This window comes from Macaca thibetana, chromosome 18, assembly GCF_024542745.1.
Source record: "Macaca thibetana thibetana isolate TM-01 chromosome 18, ASM2454274v1, whole genome shotgun sequence".
Taxonomy (NCBI): domain Eukaryota; kingdom Metazoa; phylum Chordata; class Mammalia; order Primates; family Cercopithecidae; genus Macaca; species Macaca thibetana.
This window is the reverse complement of record NC_065595.1, coordinates 34,590,493-34,613,705: the sequence shown is the minus strand read 5'-3', so window position 1 is coordinate 34,613,705 and position 23,213 is coordinate 34,590,493. Positions and strand designations below refer to the sequence as shown.

At 42.1% G+C, this 23,213-nt stretch overlaps 2 protein-coding genes across 3 annotated transcripts in view; one reads left to right on the top strand and one right to left on the bottom strand.

Moving 5' to 3' along the window:
* Nucleotides 1-23,213, top strand: part of HAUS1 (HAUS augmin like complex subunit 1) — a 983,957-nt gene that overhangs the window by 929,785 nt on the left and 30,959 nt on the right. The window lies entirely within an intron of this gene.
* Nucleotides 11,104-23,213, bottom strand: part of ATP5F1A (ATP synthase F1 subunit alpha) — a 541,488-nt gene continuing 529,378 nt past the window's right edge. Inside the window, exons 2-13 of one of the 2 annotated variants that reach the window (XM_050767964.1) lie at nucleotides 23,056-23,165; nucleotides 19,827-19,905; nucleotides 17,807-17,976; nucleotides 15,978-16,151; nucleotides 15,720-15,886; nucleotides 15,392-15,540; nucleotides 14,612-14,763; nucleotides 14,279-14,503; nucleotides 13,657-13,764; nucleotides 13,384-13,528; nucleotides 11,460-11,610; nucleotides 11,104-11,320 (exon numbers count right to left, since the gene is read on the bottom strand). In XM_050767964.1, coding sequence (XP_050623921.1) covers nucleotides 11,239-11,320; nucleotides 11,460-11,610; nucleotides 13,384-13,528; nucleotides 13,657-13,764; nucleotides 14,279-14,503; nucleotides 14,612-14,763; nucleotides 15,392-15,540; nucleotides 15,720-15,886; nucleotides 15,978-16,151; nucleotides 17,807-17,976; nucleotides 19,827-19,905; nucleotides 23,056-23,115 — 1,662 coding nt within the window. In that variant the 5' untranslated portion in view covers nucleotides 23,116-23,165 and the 3' untranslated portion in view covers nucleotides 11,104-11,238. Of the gene's footprint in view, nucleotides 11,321-11,459; nucleotides 11,611-13,383; nucleotides 13,529-13,656; nucleotides 13,765-14,278; nucleotides 14,504-14,611; nucleotides 14,764-15,391; nucleotides 15,541-15,719; nucleotides 15,887-15,977; nucleotides 16,152-17,806; nucleotides 17,977-19,826; nucleotides 19,906-23,055; nucleotides 23,170-23,213 lie in introns of those variants that run through there. The other variant, XM_050767963.1, reaches the window with a different exon arrangement.

Genomic DNA, 23,213 nt, shown 5'->3' with positions numbered 1-23,213 from the left:
ACACTGCTAGCTGAAGTCCAGGTTTTGCTTTGGGGAGGAACCCATACTCTTGTCAGAATGCCCTGGTACAGTGAACTAGCCATGCCACTTAGAAATTCCATGGCAGGAATGCAGTGGAGTGCCATGGAGTGCAGTGGCAATGATCTCGGCTCACTGTAATCTCCACCTCCCGGGTTCAAGCAATTCTCCTGCCTCAGCCTGGGACTACAGGTGCATGCCACTACGCCCAGCTAATTTTTGTATTTTTAGTAGAGACAGGGTTTCACCATGTTGGTCAGGCTGGTCTCCTTGAGTTACGTTTTTATGGATATGTTGTTATACATATTCCAAAATTATTTTAGATCCCTAAAATTCTCATATGCCTTGGTATGTTATCATGTAATTATGGTAATTGTTTTAAATTATTATAGGCACAGAAATAACCAAATTTGTCAACTGTGTGTTTAACTGTGACCATTTCAAGTCATTTCCACAGTTAAGTGCTTAGATCCAATGCATTTTCTAAAAGCTCTTTGCAAGCAAGTAAAATCCTAAAGTGTGTCTTCAAAGAGATTCATGAAAAGGATGGAATTGACCTTGACAAGCACTCTTGAATACAGGTTTCCGGTAACTTAGGATCATATTATTTGGACTGGATAAGAAGTCTCAGAACTCTAATGAAGAGACTGCCTGGTTTATGAAACTGGTAATACAAGCAGGATAAAAACTAATTGAATATCAAGAAAATAATTTGCCATATTTTCATGCCAAATTAGTCAAAACTGAAATTGTTTATATATGCAATTTGAATGAACACTTATGGTCCAAATCATATTACCTATGATAGCCCATTTAATAAATAGTTCTATGCACCTGAATTAGAGAAACAAAATTGGTATTTAGGAGGATACAGGCCAGGTATGATGGCTCATGCCTGTAATCCTACTGCTTTGGGAGGTCAAGGTGGGAGGATCACTGAAGGCCAGGCAGAGCAACATAGTGAGACCTCAGCTATACAAAATATTTTTAAATTTTTTAAAAAAGGATATAAATTCAGTGTTAAGCATGGACTCATGGAGAGCCTAGATGGCCACCTGGTCTTCCCTGAGTCCTTAAAGCTTCCATTATTAAAAGCTCTTCAATCTACGGATCATTATGGAAGGGCTAAAATAATCCAAATAACGAGTATGCGTGTGTGTGTGTGGTGACTGTCCTAAATCACTAAAATGGTTTATGACCAATATTTGGTTTGTTACATCCATCCCATAATCCTGGGAAGACAATCAAAACTTCAGGTACATTTCTGCTACCTGAGGGGCTAAACATTTACAGAGGGATTTCATTGAATTGCCATTTTCAGAGCACATTTTCTGGTTCTTTTCTGCTTTCCCATGCAAGAAGGCTGATGCTATAAGAGTAGCTAAAGGGTTATTAGGAAATATCTCTCCCTCATGGGGCATGTCCAGAGAAATCACCAGTGACAAAGGTACTTGTTTCACTGGACAAGCTGCAAAACAGCTAGATGAAGTATTACAGATATAAAAGCACTATACAGGCCAGGCATGGTGGCTCACGCCTGTATATCCTAGCACTTTGGGAGGCCAAGGCGGGTGGATCACTTGAGGTCAGGTGTTCGAGACCAGCCTGGCCAACATGGTGAAACTCCCTCTCTACTAAAATACAAAAATTAGCTGGGCATGGTGGTGTGCACCTGTAATCCCAGCTACTTGGGAGGCCGAGGCAGGAGAATTGCTTGAACCTGAGAGGTGGAGGTTGTAGTGAGCTGAGATTACACCACTGCACTCCAGCCTGGGCAAGAGAGCGAGACTCCATCTCCAAAAAAAGGAAACAGGCCAGGCGCTGTAATTTATGCCTGTAATCCCAGCACTTTGGGAGGCCAAGGCAGGTGGATCACCTGAGGTCAGGAGTTCCAGACCAGCCTGGCCTACATGGCAAAACCTGGTCTCTACTAAAAATACATAAACTAGTCAGGCACAGTGGTGGGCACCTGTAGTCCCAGCTCCTCAGGAAGCTGAGGCAGGAGAATTGCTTGAGCCCAGGAGGTGGCGGTTGCAGTGAGCCAAGATTGTACCACCACACTCCAACCTGGGTGACAGAGAGATTCTATCTCCAAAAAATAAATAAATGAATAAAATAAAAGCAGTATACAAAGCTGATTGAATCAACTGGTCAAAGATATTGCAGATTGATTACAGTCAGATCCATTTCCAGTGGAAAACAGAAGTTGACCCTTTATGAAATAATCACTGGAAGGCCTATGCTCCTAATAATAGAAACTTGTGTATCTTCAGCTCCTAAACTCTGATAAAACTAGATGCTGCGAGGCTTTAATGCATTTTGCCAAAATGTGTTTTTACTATGTAAAGGAAGCTTTTCATGTAAAGGAAGCTTTTCATGATCCATCAGCTGAGGACAATCAAACCCTTTATGAGCTAGAACCTGGACACTGGGTCTTCTGGAAACCATCAGAGAAAGACTTCCCTTTCCAAACACACTGCAGCCAAACTTCAGGACCTCAAACCTTAGATCTGTAATCTCACAACTTAGAAGGGACTTCAGACTCTTACAACTGTACACACCCAATGAAAATCTTAAGGTAAAGCTAACTAGGTAAATTTCTCCCCAGAGACAGATGGCATCCTAGATGTGGATAGCCTTCCCAAGATCACAGAGCAAGACTTCTCTGCCATCATATGACTCTTAGCTATTAACTTTTTTCTTGCTTATGTCTCTATGATGGAAAAATGGTCTTGTGCACCCCATGGGGTATACTTTTGTGGAAGAATTTGCAGCCGACTTTATACATGGGCAACTTTATGCCTTGATGGATAGAAGACAAAGGGCCAATGTGAACTAGGAATGTTAATGGTATATTTGTTGTCCCATCATCAGTCAGAAATACAACATTGGTCCACTCTCTTAACTTACATCATAGGTTAAAGAGGACATTGTCACCATTCTGTATGGGCATTATTCACTAGGTCCCTTTTTCCATGGCTTGGAGTAAATGTAAATGAGGCCATGATTTAAAATGTATCATTTATAATAGGCTCTATAGCAAATGCTACCGCAAAGGCTATGTTTAGACGAAAGACTTCTTTCAATTATCTTTCTAAAGTTGTACTAGGCCAGAAGCAGTGGCTCACGCCTGTAATCCAAACACTTTGGGAAGCTGAGGTGGGAAGATCACTTGAACCCAGGAGTACCAGACCAGCCCGGACAACATAGCAAGACCTCATCTCTACTAAAAATAATAATAAAAAAAATTAGCCTGACATGGGGAGACGTGCCTGTATTCCCAACACTTTGGTAGGCTGAGGCAGGAGGATCGCTTGAGCCCAGGAGATTGAGGCTGCAATAAACTATGACTGTGCCACTACCCTCCAGCTTGGGCTACAGAGCAAGATCCTGTCTCAAAAATAAAATAAATTGTACTAGATCTCTAGTAGTCTAGTGGTTAGGAAAAAAATTAAGTTGTACTAGATAACACAATTGCTCTAGACTACCTACCGGCTGAACAGGGAAGAATCTGTGCAGTTGATAACACTTCTTGTTGCACATGGATGAATACATCAGGCATTATAGAGACTCAGTTGCAGAGGATTAACAAACAGGTTGCTTGGTTAAAATGAGTGGACTCTTCATTTGGCTCATTCTTTGATCTATTTGATTTTACTTAGTTTGGTTCATGGCGCCCCTGGGTAAGGAGCTTACCCCAAATTATTGGTATTATTCTCCTGATAGTCATAATAGTAGTCTCCCTGCTGTGCTGTATTCTCTCAAAAGTTTTCAATGTTTGCATGTAGCCATTCACAGAATGTCAAATGGCCTTTGACTGGAATGAGAAAATATTCAAAAAAATAAATGTGACCATCAGAACACTGTAACCTATAAATGATGTGCTGAGATTGGAAACCCAAAACGTAACTGGGAGTGGCACTAAACACCCTATGTTTTAGTCACACTGTCACCTAAGTGAGAACCTGACCAAAAGGGGGGAACTGTAAACAAAATTATAGGAGGCCATTGTTTTGGACTGAGCTCGTGCACTACGTCCTAAAAGACCAGACCAAACCAAAATGAAGTAACTCATGCTAAATGCGACATAATACAACTGAAACTTTAAAGGAGGCGGATATATCCCACAACAGATCGGGGGTTTTGTTGTTGTCGTTGTTTCGGCTTCTGAAAACACGAGATTCCAACATAAGAAGTCTCATCTGCTCTCTAACCTTTACAAAACAGTAAACCACCTTTGTAAGGTGGGAACAGTAATCCTTGTACCCACCTTACAAAGCCCACTGTTTCGCTCTTCCCCAGTGGGATTTGAGACCAAATAAATACATTTACAATGGTGACAGAGTGACACCAATGCCTAAAGTTTTGGTCAACATCTCAATTTTGAGAAATGTCAGTTTTAAAAGGTTGACCACAAGAGGGTAATTGGAAATTGTTTAGGCTAACGCTGCCTCCATACGTAAGTTTGACCTAAGATTCTCCATACATAATGAGTTGTAACCTAACTGGATGTGTAAACAGACTATAACCTACTCTTGCAACAAGTACGTGAGTTTCAATCACAGCAGCCATGCATCAAGCAGTTACAGGCAGCCAACTGTTCAAATCGTTTCAAATAGGCAAATGTCAGGTGCAACCAATCTAGCTGTTTCTGTACCTCACTTCCATTTTGTTACATCCTTTTCCTTTTTCTGCCCATAAATTGTCTCTGACCATGCAGCAGCACTGGAGTTGCTCTGAACCTATTCTGGACCTGGTGGGATTGCCCACTTCAAGAATTGTTCTTTGCTTGATTAAACTCTGTTAAGTTTGTCTAAAAAGTTTTTCTTTTAACACATATAATCCATATACTGCAAGCAGGTTAAGTCACTGTTCCCAAAATAAACTATGTTCCTACTTTCATTCCTTTGTGTATGCAGCTAGGTCTACCTAGGTCAAGAATGCTCTTGACTTTCATTCTCTGCTGTCAAAATCTAACTGATGTTATAATACACTGAATTTTTTTTTTTTTTTGAGATGGAGTCTCTCTTTGTCATCCAGGCTGGAGTGCGGTGGTGCGATCTCAGCTCACTGCAACCTCTGTCTCCTGGGTTCGAGTGATTCTCCTGCCTCAGCCTCCCGAATAGTTGGGATTACAGGCGCCCGCCACCACGCCCAGCTAATTTTTGTATTTTTAGTAGAGACGGGGTTTCACCAGTTGGCCAGGCTGGTCTCAAACTCCTGACCTCAGGTGATCCATCCGCCTTGGCCTCCCAAAGTGCTCGGATTATAGGCGTAAGCCACCGTGCCCAGCAATACACTGAATTTTTTAAAAACCTGTGAGTCTACACTGATACAAGAAAGCTTTCCTTTGAGAAGAATGCAGCCATTAAATGGAGAAAATAAGTATAAAATCACCATTTTATAACTCCCAATGTTAAAACTACTTCAGGAAAGGATCGAATATACCCTATACCATTCAGTAAAATGTGTTTGGGGAACAAGATATTCACAAATCCCAAAGCATTACCCCAAAGAATACTTATTACAAAAGAAAAAAATGTATCTTGTCACATGTGTCCCTACCAAAAATCTTTATCTTGAATCTAAATCTCTAATCAAATTCAAAATGTGGTATTGTGTAGGACAACTAGTCGACTCCTCAAAAAATTCAGTCATGGAAAACAAAAGACAACGAATGGGGTATTCAAAGATTTGTACTTAAAGAGACTAAAACACACAAAGTAAATGTCATAGGTAAATGTGGCTTTAACTCTGGTTTTAAAAAGATAACCATTGTAAGATTCTAGGAAGCCGGGTGCAGTGGTGCCAGGGGCAGTAGCACATGCCTGTAGTCCCAAGTACTCAGAGGGAGGTGGATGAATTGCTTTATCCAGGAGTTTGAGACTTAGCAAGACACGATCTCAAAAAAAAAAAAAAAAAAAAAAAAAAAAAAAAAAAGCTTGGGATACAATTAGGGAAATGTTAATATGAAGTGCATATTGCTGAATTAATTTTCTTAGGTATAATAATGGTATTGTGGTTATTTAGAAGAATGTTTTTACTCTTGGGAAACAAAGACTGAATTTTCTTTTTTTTTTAAGATGGGGGGTCTCGGCCAGGCACGGTGGCTCACGCCTGTAATCCCAGCCCCTTGGGAGGCCGAGGCAGGCAGATCTCACGAGGTCAGGAAATCGAGACCATCCTGGCTAACACAGTGAAACCCTGTCTCTAATAAAAATACAAAAAAATTAGCCGGGCGAGGTGGCGGGTGCCTGTAGTCCCAGCTACTCAGAAGGCTGAGGCAGAACTTGCAGTGAGCAGAGATCGTGCCACTGCACTCCAGCCTGGGCGACAGAGCGAGACTCCGTCTTTTTTTTGAGACTATAGTCTCAAAAAAAAAAAAAATAAAAAGAAAAAGAAAAAAAAAAAAAAGATTGGGGAGGGGGTCTCATTTTGTCACCCAGGCTAGAGTACAAGAGAATGAATTTTTTTTTTTTTAAGACAGAGTTTCGCTCTTTCCCTCAGGCAGTGGTATGCTCACTGCAACCTCTACTCGCTGGGTTCAAGCAATTCTCCTGCCTCAGCCTCCCAAGTAGCTGGGATTATAGGCACCCGCCATCACACCCAGCTAATTTTTGTATTTTTAGTAGACATGGGGTTTTGCCATGTTGGTCAGGCTGGTCTCAAATTCCTGACCTGATGTGATCCACATGCCTCGATCTCCCAAAGTGCTAAGATTACAGGCATGAGCCACCACACCCAGCCAAGACTGAAATTTTTGAGATGAAGTGTCAAGATGTCTGTAACTTACTCTCCAATGATTCACCAGAAAAATAATAAAAGAAAATGCACCAAAATATTAACAAGTGGTGTATACTGAAGAAGGGTAAATGGATATTAATTGTACTATTCTTTCAATTTTTCTTTAGGTCTGAGTATTTTCATAAAGTCAGTCAAGTCCGGCAGCCTTGTAACTCTTGCCAAAAGTCAACTCCTCCATAAATCCCTTCCTAGTTCTACCATTAAACATAGATCTTTTAATCCAAATGGCACTTTGTAGTGGTTACTCCATCTTATTTGTATCTCTATGTAGCAATTATATAGTATTTACAAGTCATGATAAATTGGTCTTTCGTTCTCCCTCCTCCTCCTTACTCCTAGGTTAGGTAAGTTGCTGATGGAGTCCTTTTGTCTCTTACTCATCTTTGAATCCTTTTTAAGTGTTCATCTCATAGGTAATGCTCAATTAATAGCTGAACTAAGCACTACTTTAGATATGCTTACCTTAATATTCTTGCAATCACAGATTATAGAGCTGAGACGCTAAGAGACTTTCAGGAGAGCAAAAAAGACAAGACCTTATAGTTAACAGTTTTTAAAAAACAAGTCTGAAAGCCGTAAAACTTCGTATTTCAAAGGTCAAGAGCCTTCTCAAACGTTCACCACCCCCAGTGATAAGATAAATGCACACAGACACAATTTTGTAACAGTCACTTGGTTGCCACATAGAAGGACCATTTGGCAGTGTATCTAGGCCTGCCTAGTAAAAACAGCCAGGTGCCTATGAGGTCTTCTATGTCATTAGTCTCTAAGTACTTAGTAAAAAGCAGTATTTCAATCTCATGGTTCATTGCTGTAACAGAAAGGGCTGGATTCTATAGCTCAGCAAAGGCACCGGGGAAAGGACTATGCAGTTTTAGGGGAGATCTTGAAGTCTCCTAGCACAACTTTTTTTAAGATTCAGGGTCTCACTCTGTCACCTAGGCTGGAATGCAGTGGTGTGATCATAGCTCACTGCAACCTGTTTCAAACTCCTGGGCTCAAGTGATCCTCCCAAAGTGCTGAGATTACAGGCGTAAACCACTGTACCTGGGCTATCATATTTTTTAAAAATATCACATCGAGGCCAGGCGCAGTGGCTCACATCTGTAATCCCAGCACTTTGGGAGGCCGAGGCGGGTGGTTCATCTGAGGTCAGGAGTTTGAAACCAGCCTGACCAACATGGTGAAACCCCGTCTCTACTAAAAATACAAAACTTAGCCAGGTATGGTGGTGCACACCTATAATCACAGCTACTCAGGAGGCTGAGGTAGGAGAATCGCTTGAACCCAGGAGGCGGAGAAGGTTGCAGTGAGCCAAGATCGCGCCATTGCACTCCAGCCTGGGTGACAAAAAGCAAAACTCCGTCTCAAAAAAAAAAAAAAAAAAAAAAATCATATCAGACCGGACCAGTAGTTAACAATTGGAATTTGATTTATAATAGACAAACATAGTTATCTTCATTTGAGAAGCTTATTGAGCATTTACGTGCCAGGAGTGGGCTAGGAGATACAGTCAACAAACAAACAATACATATTCCCAGTAATAAATTAATTCCAATCCATTAGCCACTCAAAAGTATTTTTCTCCGTAGTAATCACCACTGACACTAGGTATAAAATGCTCCAACAGGCCGGGCACGCTGGCTCACCCTTGTAATCCCAGCACTTTGGGAGGCCAGTGGATCACCTGAGGTGAGTAGTTTGAGACCAGCCTGACCAAAATGGAAAAACCCCATCTCTACTAAAAATACAAAATTAGCCAGGCGTGGTGGCGCATGCCTGTAATCCCAGCTACTCGGGAGCCTGAGGCAGGAGAATCGCTTGAACCCAGGAGGCGGTGGTTGTGGTGGGTTGAGATCGTGCCGCTGCACTCCAGCCTGGGCAACAAGAGTGAAACTCTCCAAAACAAACAGAAAAACAAAACAAAACAAAAAACACCTCGAAATGTGCAGAACCTTCTAACTAAAAGTAACTTCCTTATTCCAGAAAAGGCAAATCAGATCCAGAAGTTATTTCTCGAGTAGACAGCTAGAAAGCAAGAGTCAAGATCAGAAATGACCAATTGCTATCGAGTTCAGTGTTCCTCTAAGTACTGAAAAGGACTTATGAGTACTTTAAGGGCTCTCCCTTTCCTGCCAAAGATGTTGGAACCCATATATGTAAATATATTTTGACTTACTGGAGACCAAGTGATGGATAAAAATGAAGTTTCGGTATAGCAAATCTCCATCAACAAAATTAAATGGCAAGGGAGGGGGAACCCTAGGAAAAATATTTTAGAACATGACCATGCATGATCCCTACAGACAAAAGCCTTTATAAATCCGTCTGGCTAATATGGTGACACCCTGTCTCTACTAAAAATACAAAAATTAGCAGTGCATGGTGGTGGGTGCCTGTAGTTTCAGCTTCTCAGGAGGCTGAGGCAGGAGAATCGCTTGAACCTGGGAGGCAGAGGTTGCAGTGAGCCGAGATCGGGCCACTGCACTCCAGCCTGGGTGACAGAGAGAGACTCCATCTCAAAATAAATTAAAAAAAAAAAAAAGGTTAACACAGTAAGAATGAGCAAAGGCTATGAAAAATTAAAAGTAAATAAATCAATCAATCAGTAGGCCGGCCGTGATGGCTCACACCTGTAATCCCAGTACTTTGGAAGGCCAAGGCGGGCAGATCACGAAGTCTGGAGCTCAAGAGCAGCCTGGCCAACATGGTGAAACCGTCTCTACTAAAAATACAAAAAATTGTCAGGAGCGGTGGCTCAAGCCTGTAATCCCAGCACTTTGGGAGGCCGAGACAGGCGGATCACGAGGTCAGGAGATCGAGACCATCCTAACATGGGCTAACATGGTGAAACCCCGTCTCCACTAAAAAATACAAAAAACTAGCCGGGCGAGGTGGCGGGCGCCTGTAGTCCCAGCTACTCGGGAGGCTGAGGCAGAATGGCATAAACCCAGGAGGCGGAGCTTGCAGTGAGCTGAGAGCTGGCCACTGCACTCCAGCCTGGGCGACAGAGCGAGACTCCGTCTCAAAAAAAAAGTTAGCTGGGTGTATTGGCATGCGCCTGTAATCCCAGAGACTCCAGAGGCTGAGGCAGGAGAATCACTTGAACCCAGGAGGTGGAAGTTGCAGTGAGCTGAGATCACGCCGCTGAGATCGCACCACTGCTCTCCAGACTAGGTGACAGAGCGAGACTCTCTCAAAAAAATAAATACATAAATCAGTTTAAAAAAAAAAAAAAAAACGCAGTAAGGATGAGCAAAAGTTATGAAAAGTTAGTAACAGAATAAATAAAGTAGCTCTTAAAATATTAAAAGATGGTCGGGCGTGGTAGTTCACACCCGTAAATCCCAGCACTTTGGGAGACCAAGGCAGGAGGATCACTTGAGCCCAGGAGTTCATCATCAGCCAACATGGCAAGACCCTCTCTCTAGAAAAAATAGAAAAATTGGCTGGGTATGGTGGTATGTGCCTGTAACCCCAGCTACTCAGGAGGCTGAGGTAGAAGAATCGATTGAACCCAGGTGGCAGAAGCTGCAGTGAGCTGAGATCACACCACTGTACAGCCTGGGTGAGAGATGGAGAGACCCTGTCTCAAAACAAACAAGAGATACTACCAAGTTTTCATAATCCTATGCATTCTATCTTCTCAGCTTTTGTTCCCAGCAGATTTTTTCATTTCCCCAGGAATTTTAACTGTCGTATTATTTTCCTGCCTACAGTACCTCTTTATGCAGGTACACCCTCTGGGCAGAGAAGCCAGCTATGCTCTTCGGTATTGTCAGCCTGCCACATACATCAAGTTTAGGAATTTTTCTAAACACAAAGCATTCTAGAAACTTACAAAGAGCAGCTAGGTGTGGTGGCTCACACTTGTAATCCCAGCACTGTGGTAGGGCAAGGCAGGTGGATCACCTGAGGTCAGGAGTCCGAGACTGCCCTGGCCAACATGGTGAAACCCCGTCTCTACTACAAATATTTAAAAACTAGCCAGGCATGGTGGCGGGCACCTGTAATCCCAGCTACTTGGGAGGCTGAGGCAGGAGAACTGCTTGAACCCAGGAGATGGAAGTTGCAGTGGGCCGACAGGGTGCCAACTGTACTCCAGCCTTGGTGACAGAGACTCTGTTTCAAAAGAAAGAAAAAAGAAACTTAAAGAGCTCAGCCTTGAATTATCTACCCCAGTTGACTGTACCAATATTCAAGTAAAATATATCAAGAAGCATGTTTACCAATTTCTCAATTTGATCTTGGTTTTAAAGAATAACAAATGACAGAAACAACTACACATTATGGAACCTTTATTTTTCATGTGATTTCTGTACATAAGGAGTATCAGAGTAACCCTTTTACAAATGGAACTAATTTACTAGAACAATGGCAAAATTGAACTGGTATTTGATGTGAATCCACAGGAGTTTAAGCTTCAAATCCAGCCAAGAACTTTGTTACAATCTCTTTCAGCTTTGCATCTGATTCTTCTGAGATCTTTCCATCAGCCCTATTTGGAAATAAAAGCAGGTCATAAGTTCTGACCTGGACAAAATTTTAATGACTAGCCTAACTACAGATTTGAAAATAATTTTAACTTTATATCTTAAACATAACTTTACAAAACAGGCCAACAATTGCATTCATACCTGATAGTACCCAACAGGGCTTGGTGCTGGCTGATAACATGAGACAAGAAAGCATTCTCAAACTTTGTAATCTTGCTGGGCTCCAGTTTATCAAGATAGCCCCTTACACCCGCATAGATAACAGCCACTTGTTCTTCAATAGCCATGGGAGCTGGAAAGATACAAAAAGAATGCCAAGTGAGTTGCTCAAAGAAATGAATGCCATGTTACCAAAGTCAGGAAAACTTACTTTTTCTCCAATTCCTAACATGTCCCTGAAATTATCTATTCTTCACAATCTCAGTGACCGAGAGCTCCACTTAATAATCCTTCCTCCCTCCCCCGACAGAAAACAGTTCTTATATTTTCAAGGCTTGAAGTACAATCTTTCAGTATAGTCCATAAGCACTGTTTATAATCTGACAGTATTAATACTGTTTTGGTATAAATATTTTGCTGAAATCACTTGACAAAATAAAAACATATTAACTTTCTTTTAAATCTGCCAAATTACACATTCATATAGCCAAGTGGGGGAGGGGAATCTAACAAGCCTTAATTCCTGAAAGGCAGACATTATACTTCAGTTTTCCTGGTTGTGAAGCCCCTATCATTTACATTCAAATGACAATAAGAAATGTAGTTTGGGCCCAGTGTGGTAACTCACACCTGTAATCACAGCACTCTGGGAATCTGAGGTGGGTGGATCACTTAAGGTCAGGGGTTCGAGACCAGCCTGGCCAAAACAGTAGAGGTTTTACCATTTCTACTAAAAACATACTCCAGCCTGCGTGACAAAGGGAGACTCTGTATAAAAGAAAGGAAGGGAGGAAGGGATGAAGGGAGGGAGGGAGGGAGGGTGTTAGTTTGGGGCTGGGAATGGTGGCTCACGCCTGTAATACCAGTACTTTGGGAGGTGGGAAGATGGCATGAGGTCAGGAGTTCAAGACCAGCCTAGGCAACACAGTGAGACCTTGTCTCTAACAAAATATAAAAAAAATTAGCCAGACATGGTAGTGCATGCCCGTAGTCCTAGCTACTCAGGAAGCTAAGGCTGCAGGACTGCATGAGCCCAGGAGTTCAAGGCTGCAGTAAGCTATGATGGCATCAATACACTCAACCCTGGGTGACACAGCAAGACACTGTCTCTGTTTAAAAAACAAGGCTGGGCGCGGTGGCTCACGCCTGTAATCCCAGCACTTTGGGAGGCCGAGGCGGACGGATCACGAGGTCAGGAGATTGAGACCATCCTGGCTAACACGGTGAAACCCCATCTCTACTAAAAATACAAAAAATTAGCTGGGTGTGGTGGTGGACACCTGTAGTCCCAGCTACTCGGGAGGCTGAGGCAGGAGAATGGCATGAACCCGGGAGGCGGAATTTGCAGTGAGCAGAGACCGTGCCACGGTACTCCAGCCTGGGCGACACAGCGAGACTCCGTCTCAAAAAAAAAAAAAAAAAAAAAAAAATACAGGGCCACGCACGGTGGCTCACGCCTGTAATCCCAGCACTTTGGGAGGCTGAGACAGGGTAGATTGCCTGAGGTCAGGAATTCAAGACCAGCCTGGCCAACATGGTAAAACCCCATCTCTACTAAAAATACAAAAATTAGCCGGGCGTGGTGGCTGATGCCTGTAATCTGAGCTACTTGGGAGGCTGAGGCAGGAGAATCGCGTGAATCCGGGAGGTGGAGGTTGCAGTGAGCCAAGGTCGCACCATTGCATTCCAGCCTGGGCCACAAGAATGAAACTTCGCCTCAAAAAAAAAAAAAAAAAAAAAAATCAAAAATCAAAAAACAAATGTAGTTTAAGTACAAGTGCCTTTGATGAAAGATAACAGATAACAACACATAGTACAGGCTGTGATATGTGATGTAGCTCTGTGGGCCTGAGAAGACCTTGATACACAATAGGAACCTGACCAAACGAAGAAAAGAACAACTCACAATACTGTCCTTGCTTCAGCAACTCAGTTAGACGCACACCACGACTCAAAAGTTGTTGAGTGGCAGCATCGAGGTCAGAACCAAACTGGGCAAAAGCAGCAACCTCACGATACTGAGCCAATTCCAGCTTCATGGTACCTGCCACCTGAAATACAGAAATTAATGTACTGTAACTCAGTGACACAGAGCACTATACAAATATAGTTAATATATGAATACTTTAAGATGCTAATCTAATGATAGCCCCCTTCCTGCCAAGTGAGGCAAAATTACCTGCTTCATAGCCCTGGTTTGGGCAGCAGATCCGACACGAGACACAGACAGACCAACGTTAATGGCAGGGCGGATACCTTTGTAGAACAATTCTGTTTCCAAGAAGATCTATAAGGTAAAGAAATACGCATGCTAGCAAGCTTAAAGTAAGAAATCAGCTATCTTCAAATCTGTCATTATGTCAAAAAGCTGAAACTCAAAACCTAACAATACAAAGCGTCAGTCCCCCAATCTTTCATGACCTGAACAGACCTGTATGTTTTATTGCTGCAATTAGGAGATGTGCATGAGATGAGAAAAAAACATAATAGTCAACATCTTTATACTGAAATATATACAAATGAAGAGATATAATTTCTATTTGATTCAAAATTATCTAAAAGGGAGAACAGTAGTGGTTAAAAATGAAACAAGAATGAAACACACTACTCTATGAAATAACTGGGTGACAGATACATTGGGTTTCACCATGCCATTCTGCTAACTTTTCTACGTATTTGAAATGTTCCATAATAAAAAGTAAAATGCATTTAGCAAATCAGTTAATATACCATTAGTCTAAACCAATGCCTTAGAATTATCCAAATCTTTTTTTACATTTATTTTAATCATAATATAATACCTGTCCGTCAGTGATGGAAATGACATTCGTTGGAATGTAAGCAGACACATCACCAGCCTGTGTTTCTATGACTGGCAAAGCAGTCAAGGAGCCACCACCAAAAGCATCGTTCATTTTGGCTGCTCTCTCCAACAATCGGGAGTGTAGGTAGAACACATCACCAGGATAGGCCTCACGACCAGGGGGACGGCGCAGCAACAGAGACATCTGACGGTAAGCAACAGCCTATGGTACAGAATAGGTTTGTGAAGTTGACCTATTAAATAGAAGTTGCATATGTGAACTTTCACTGCAGTACAAATAAGTAGATTCTAAAAATACATTTCCTTTGACCTGTTTGGATAAGTCGTCATAGATGATCAAAGCATGTTTGCCATTGTCTCTAAAATACTCTCCCATGGAACAGCCAGAGTAAGGAGCCAGGTATTGAAGTGGGGCAGCATCCGAGGCTGTAGCTGACACCACAATGGTGTACTTCATGGCATCTGAGGAGAAAATACATTTTATGTTTTACAATGTTATCAATATTGTGATTTTAAATTGGAGGCTACTATAAAAATTACCCAAGTGCCAGAAGTATTTACTATTAAGAGTTAATCAGGCTGGGTGCGGTGGCTCACGCCTGTAATCCCAGCACTTTGGGAGGCCAAGGCGGGTGATCATCTGAGATCAAGAGTTCGAGACCAGCCTGACCAATATGAGGAAACTCCGTCTCCACTAAAATTACAAAAGTTAGCCGGGCGTGGTGGCATGCGCCTGTAATCCCAGCTACTCGGGAGGCTGAGACAGGAGAATCACTTGAACCCGGGAGGCAGAGGTTGCGGTGACCTGAGATCGTGCCATCGCACTCCAGTCTGGGCAACAAGAGTGAAACTCTGTCTCAAACAAACAAACAAAAAAGAGTTAATTAGAATCAAACAGCTTCCACTTTAAAGAAACCAACAAAACCTTTAAATGTATTAGTGTTTTATATTATTTTACTTACTGATTTGTATTTAAAAGTTCAGCTCATTAGGGAATAATTAAAATATATCATCATTAAGGAGAAGCTATTCTACAATAGCAGTAATAGGACTTGAGATAATAGCAACAGGACTAAATTTCTTTTACTACCTGCATCTGTAAGTCTCTTCACCAACTGGGCAACAGTGGATCTCTTTTGACCAATAGCAACATAGATACAGTACAGCTTCTTCTTTTCATCAGATCCATCATTGAAACGTTTCTGGTTAATGATTGTGTCAATAGCAATTGAGGTTTTCCTTTAAAAAGATAAAGTAAACATAAATCTTCCTAAACTTAAAAGGTAAAATTTTACTACTATTAATCCTCATATTACATTCTAATGTCCCCATTACCATTTACCATTCCAAGACTAAAATGTAATCCTTCCATTGAGCAAATTTTAGTTAGCACTTTTAATATGCTTTTGAGTCTTTACCCAGTCTGTCGGTCACCAATAATCAGCTCACGCTGACCACGACCAATTGGCACCAAGCTATCCACAGCCTTAATGCCAGTCTGCATTGGTTCCCGCACTGAAATTCGAGGAATGATACCGGGGGCTTTCAGACCAACTCGCCTACGGGTCTTGGAACCAATTGGACCCTGTTAAAAAAATGAAAAGAAAAACCCTAAGCATAATCAGTTCTGATGTTTGTTAAAAGCTGCAACTATATCTAATCAACATTAAACCTACCTTTCCATCAATAGCATTACCAAGAGCATCAACTACACGACCCAACAGCTCCTCACCAACTGGAACGTCCACAATGGCTCCTGTCCTCTTCACTATATCTCCTTCCTTAATCAGTTTATCATTTCCAAACACGACAACACCAACATTGTCAGATTCCAAGTTCAAGGACATACCCTGCACAAAAGACACAACTGAACATCAACGAAGCTGAATGGGCACTCCTCCCCATACACCAATACTACCTAAGAAAATAGCCAGGGGGGAAAAGCAGTATTGTCCTTTTCACCTGGTTTATTCTTTAGTACTTTTCCAACTAAATAACCCTCTCTGATTGAGACGTTTAAAATAGCAACATATTCCCTTGAATAATCTTAGGACAGCACATTGATAAGCCTAATATGCTATCATATCCTCAAATAACTGTTACAGAAGCAAAGAAATTGGACAGGTTAATAAGCTTTTTCCACTGCATTTTCTTTGGCAATGACTCTTGGGCTGGGTGATCAGTATGAAATAAAGTGATGGAAATCTTAAGACAAATGTGATTATCATCTCTTTTATGTGTGAGAAGCTCCATAAACAGTTTCAAAAATTAATCAAAACCTGTACTCTCTGGGTTAGTAGAAAGTGAAATTAAAAGCTACCTAACTGAAACCAATCAAATACAAATTTTTCGTAACCTAACAGCACCAAATCACCTCTCATCATTATAACTACATTTTAGATCCTTAAATCATGTCTGAAGCAAAAAGGCTATTCCAGGAATAGTCTGGTCAGTAATGAAAACTCTGGAGAAGTACTTGGAGTATCATGGAATATCATTACAGGTCCAAAAACTGTAATCTACATCTCTGATGTTCAATACAGCATCCACTAACCACATGTGGCTATTTAAATTTGTCAAATTTAAAAGATGAAAAATTCAATTCCTGTCACATTAGACATATTTTACATGATTAATAGTGATAGTAGGTACCATATTAAACAGATGTATTCTCATCACTGCAGAATACTATGTATGTCCAATACTATTGGACAGTATTGTTCTAGACACTTGGATTTTAAAAGCTAAAAGGGGAACTCGGAATTAATTTGTTTCGACCTCACCTTTCAAAAATACTGTATACTGAAGATGTTATACTGGCCAATGTCTTACAGCTCATGATAACTTTGGGCTCTGTATTTAAGTCTTCCACATCAAGTGGCTCTTTTTCCATAGTAGACATTAGCAAGAGTATCAAGACTATCTTTTCCCATACCTGTGTGCCTACTAGACAGTTCTACTCTCTAGTTTATCCAGATGTCATCTTCTGCTTTCCCTAACTCCTACAACTTATGTCTCATACCACTGACAGATGAGACTCAACCCAACAGAAAGCAGACTTACATCATTAGAGAGCTTCTGATAGCTACACCAAAACTCGCCTTTGAACAATAGGTCTACTCACTAGAAATACAAAGTCACGAACTTCCAACTTTCCACCAGAAAAATTCTGTTGAAGTTATCAAATGCTTTGCTTTTGTATAAAATAATCTTAACAGCAAGAAAGAACAGACTTGAACTTCTTGGATTTGCAGTTAAAGTTTACTCAATTTTATATTTTGGAGCCAGTGGCTACAAGTTATATATAAATCAGTCCCTAGAGTAAAAAAAAAAACCTGGCAAATTCAAACCCTTAAGTTTATTCTCTTTACGATATATGATAATAACAAGAAAAAAAATCTGAGGCAAATTGAGACAAAGTTTTTAAAAAATCTGACACAATCTCTGATGCACTAAATGAATAACTGAGAAGACTTAGATACCAAAATCTTATTTTATAATTTACCTTTAAGCCTGAAGAAAACTCTACCATTTCTTCTGCCTGAACATTCCTCAGCCCATGTACGCGGGCAATACCATCACCAATACTTAAGACACGCCCAGTTTCTTCAAGGTCAACAGAGATATCAGCTCCAAGAATACGCTCTTCAAGAAGAGAGGACATCTCAGCAGTCCCTATGGAAGACATTTCAACTCAATTACAAAAATTATCTCGGCCAGGCGCGGTGGCTCACACCTGTAATCCCAGCACTTTGGGAGGCCGAGGCGGGCGGATCACCTGGTCAATCTCAAAAAAACAAAAATAAAAAATAAAAACCAACTGTGTGTCTTTAACACTTTAACAAAGTGTGTCTTTCTCTTTCAAGGCACACAGGGTAGTATAGGTGGTATTCTTCATCTTAGCATATAGGGGTCAGGTGCAGTTGCTCACGCCAGTAATACTAGCGCCTTGGGAGGCAGGCGGACCACTTGAGGCCAAGAGTTCGAGACCAGCCTGGCCAACATAGCGAAATCCCATCTCTACTTAAAAAAAAAAAAAAAATTAGCCAGCTGTGGTGGTGCATGCTTGTAATACCAGCTACTCGTGAGGCTGAGGCAGAAGAGAATCACTTGAACTCAGGAGGCGGCGGTTCCAGTGAACCAAGACTACGCCACTGCACTCCAGTCTGGGTAACAGAGCAAAACTCTGTCTCAAAACAAAACAAAACAAACAAACAAAAACATCCCAGCACTTTGGGAGGCCAAGGTGGACAGATCACCTGAGGTCAGGGCTTTGAGACCAGCCAGGCCAACATGGTGAAACTCTCTACTAAAAATACAAAAATTAGCCGGGTGTGCTAGTGCACGCCTGTAATCCCCGCCACTAGGGAGGCTGAAGCAGGAGAATCACTTAAACCAGGGAGGTGGAGGTTGCAGTGAGCCAAGATCCCACAACTGCACTCCAGCCTGGGCAACAGAGTCTCAAAAAAAAAAAAAAAAAAAAAAAAAAAAAAAAAAAAAAAAAAGGAGGTCAGGCACGGTGCCTCACACCTGTAATCACACCACTTTGGAAGGCCAAGGCAGGTGGATCACCTGAAGTCAGGAGTTCGAGACCAGCCTGGCCAACATGGTGAAACTCCGTCTCTACTAAAAATACAAAAATTAGCGGAGTGTGGTGGCGGGCACCTATAATCCCAGCTACTCAGGAGGCTGAGGCAGGAGAATCACTCCAACCCGGGAGGCAGAGGTTACAGTGAGCCCAGATAGTGCCAATGCACCCCAGCCTGGACGACAAGAGCAAAACTCCATCTCAAAAAAAAAGAACATATATATGCTGAGTGTGTGGGTGTGTGTGTACACATACACGTATACATACACACACTCACACACATATATTTAACCTTTATTTTGAAAGTCCATATACTCATCTCCAAAGAAATTCCCCAACCTATAATGTCTTCCTATGCTCACCTCCCCATTTCCCTACCACATCTGTAATGTGCAAGTTCACAGACTGCCAAATATCTAGCAGCTACTGCCTTTGAAAAATAAAACCTATCATTAGGAACTTACATGTTTTCTGGCACAAGTATACATATGTAACAAACCTGCACATTATGCACATGTACCCTAGAACTTAAAGTATAATAAAAAAAAATAACAACAAAAAAAGAAGTTACATGTTTTCTAACGCTTTTTCAAAGAGGAAAAAAGAAGTCTTTCACAGGTCAGAAAGATTCCATTACCTAGTATATGGTCCTTCCGTTTCTACCCAAGGGCCATTATCAGAACAAAGAAGCTGTACTAACATCAAAAGAAAAACATGTAACTGTAGTTCATTTGATCATAACAAGAGAACCACGACAGGGCTAAATGGCACACAATGGTTTAAGAACCTGAGAGTATATACAAACTAAAGAAAAAACTAACAAATGAAAAACAACCCACAACAGTTACATGATGTATGTAATTTTGATCTTCATCTAGTGTGATAATTTGTATCTTCATCTAGTAAGTGCAGTGTAGACTGAGAAATAGTGACTTACCAGTCTTCTGAAGATGAGTGTTAGAGGCATGGAGGTTCCTTGCAGCAATGAAAGATGAACCCAAAGCATTTCTGGAGACCTAGTGCAAAAGTATTCTTAAAAATTTGAATTTTAACAGAGCCTTTATAAAACTGACAAGCTTAAACAAATGCCAGCTTAGTATGATCAAAGTACTGGTGAAAATACTTATTATATATAAAGCATTTTGTTTAAAATGTTAAATGAAATGAAGTACCTTTTGATATATGCGAAAACCTTTTATACAGCTCCTAGTACACAGTAAACACTCACATATTTTTAAAATGCAGTCTGTATTTTATTACTATTTTTTTGAGACGGCTCACTGCATCCTCCACCTCCTGGGCTCAAGCAATTCTCCTGCCTCAGCCTCCCGAGCATCTGGGATTACAGGGGTGCGCCACCACCACCCGTTCAACTTTTTATATTTTTGGTAGAGATGGGGTTTCACCATGCTGGCCAGGCTGGTCTCCAACTCCTGACCTCCAGTGATCTACCCGCCTCAGCCTCCCAAAGTGCTGGGATTACAGGCGTGAGCCACCCCCGACTTACTTTTATTTTTTGGGACAGGGTCTCACTGTCACCCAGGCTGGAGTGCAATGGTGCAATCACGGCTCACTACAGCCTTGACTTCCTGGGCTCAAGTGATCCCACCTCAGCCTTCCCAGTAGGTGGGACCACAGGAGGACACCACCTGGCCAGGCTAATTTTTCTATTTATTTTTTTTTTTGTAGAGACAGGATTTCACTGTGTTGCCCAGACTGTACTATATATATATATATAAAATATATAAATCTATATAATATATAGATTTAAAATACATAAATATGTATACATAGTATAAATATATATAAAAATGCATAAATATATAAAATATATAGATATAAAATACATAAATATACATAGTATACATATATAAAAATACATATATATATACACAAATATATGTATTATATATATAAATACACACACACGCACACACATATATACACATACACATAATCTTTCCCCCCCCAGACGGAGTCTCACTCTGTCACTCAAGCTGGAGTGCAGTGGCAAGATCTCTGCTCACTGCAACCTCCACCTCCCAGGTTCAAGCGATTCTCGTGCCTCAAGCCTCCTGAGTAGCTGGGACTACCAGTGACCACCACCACGCCCCGTTAATTTTTGTATTTTTAGTAGAGACAGGGTTTCGCCAGGTTGGCCAGGCTGATCTCAAACTCCCGACCTCAGGTGATCCACCCACCCTGGCCTACCAAAGTGCTGGAATTACAGGCCTGAGCCACCGCGCTTGGCCTTGCAGTATTTTAAAAAGCAACTGTTGGCAGGGCGCGGTGGCTCACGCCTGTAATCCCAGCACTTTGGGAGGCCACCAAGGCGAGTGGATCACCTAAGGTTGGGAGTTCGAGACCAGCCTGACCAACATGGAGAAACTCCGCCTCTACTAGAAATACAAAATTAGGTGGGCGTGGTGACACATGCCTGCAATCCCAGCCACTTGGGAGGCTGAGGCAGGAGAATCGCTTGAACCTAGGAGGCGGAGGTTGCAGTGAGCCGAGATCCCGAGATGTCCCAGCCTGGGCCACAAGAGGAAAACTCCGTCTCAAAGGAAAAAAAAAAAAAAAAGCAACTGTTAACAAAACCTAAGTGTCTTTCCCTTTAAAGGTACCCAATTTTTATTATTTTGACTTAAGATGTCAATGTATTTCCAATTTTACTTCAAAAAAAAAAAAACAAAAAACACAACAACAAGCGACCAGGCACGATGGCTCACGCCTGTAATCCCAGCACTTTAGAAGGCCGAGGCAGGCGGATCACCTGAGGTACGGAGTTCGAGACCAGCCTGGCCAACATGGTGAAACCCCGTCTCTACGAAAAAATACAAAAAGTAGCAGGGCATGACGGTGGGTGCCTGCAATTCCAGCTACTCGGGAGGCTGAGGCGGGAGAATCGCCTGAACCCGGGAGGCGCGGGATGCAGTGAGCCAAGATCACGCCATTGCACTGCAGCCTGGATGACTGAGCGACACTCCGTCTCAAAAAAAAAAAAAAAAAAAGCAAATAAAAACCTAATAAATGCTAGAGTTAGATTAGAAACTAAGAGTTATGGGATGTGGACTTATTTTACTCTCTCAACAAATCCTGCAGCCACCTGGAACTTCCTTTTGTTTCTTTCCTTCAAGTTTTAAGGCTGCGACTGGTTACTGTCAATTCTGAAGCTACTACCTTCCATAGGAGCCAGATGAAAACCGTTAAAAATGCATTTTTGTTAACAGAAAACCATGATGCTACCAGCAGTTGTTAAGGCAGAAAAACAGCCAACATGTTTATTTCAACTTTCAAATTCAGATTACTTTTAAAACAAAAAAAAAGTGTCAGCGTCAATGCGTTTACACTGAAATGTTAATTTCAAGGGAAACAACCAAGGGCATTAACTCTTACAGCCATTTTCCAACCTTGTTCTCTTTTACTTGAATTCTCAATCACTAAAAATTACTCAAAACCAGGTGGAAAACTCTAGGACAAATTATTTAAACACGTTCAAGTGCCACAAAGCACACTCTCTTGCCGGAGAGACAATTTAGAAACCAGCTTCACTGCTGCCACAGTGCTGGCCACATGAAATGGTTCTTTGCACCTGCACGATGTTTTCACGGTCGTTTCGTATTCAGCACTAAGAGAAAGCCTACTTAAGTATTCCAAACACCACCTCCATTTATTCCTTTCCTCTAAACTGAGCTCCAGGCAAAGGTGAAATGCTGCTGACCTTCACACAATGTCAGACTTCCATGACTAGCTTCAGCAAGAGCTGACAGCAGTTTCCTGACCTTCAGCAGGACGCGACCCTAAGAATCCGCCGAGGAACCTCACCGATTCGGAAAAGGCCTCGGAGAGATAGCGCCCAAGCCCTGACCTTCACCCAAGACCCTACTTCTCGGGCCGCTCTCAGTCGAAGACAGGAATCTTGAGGCCTTCTATCTGGACACCGTCGAGTTCACTGTCTGCCCTGTACCATTCTGCCTCACTCTGCGCAGGCAGCGAGCAAAAGGGGACCTCTGTCGCCCGCTCTGCACAGCCCCAAAGCCACGGGTGCAAGATGGCGGCATCCGCCACAGCCCCTCGCCCTCCTGCAGAAAGAGCGCCCGAGCCGGCGCACCACCACCCTGCAGCCCCGCCCGGCCGCCTCCACCATGCCGGCCCTCGGTGCTCACCAGTCCGGCCCGCCGAGGGAGGGCGCGGACCACGGCCGCAGCGGCGCGTACGGACAGCATCTTTGCAGTTTCTCCGCAGGCGTTACCTCTGCAGCCGCAGCCTCCGGACTGACTGGGACAAAATGGCCGAGCCGCAAAGAAGGTCAAGACAGCCGGCC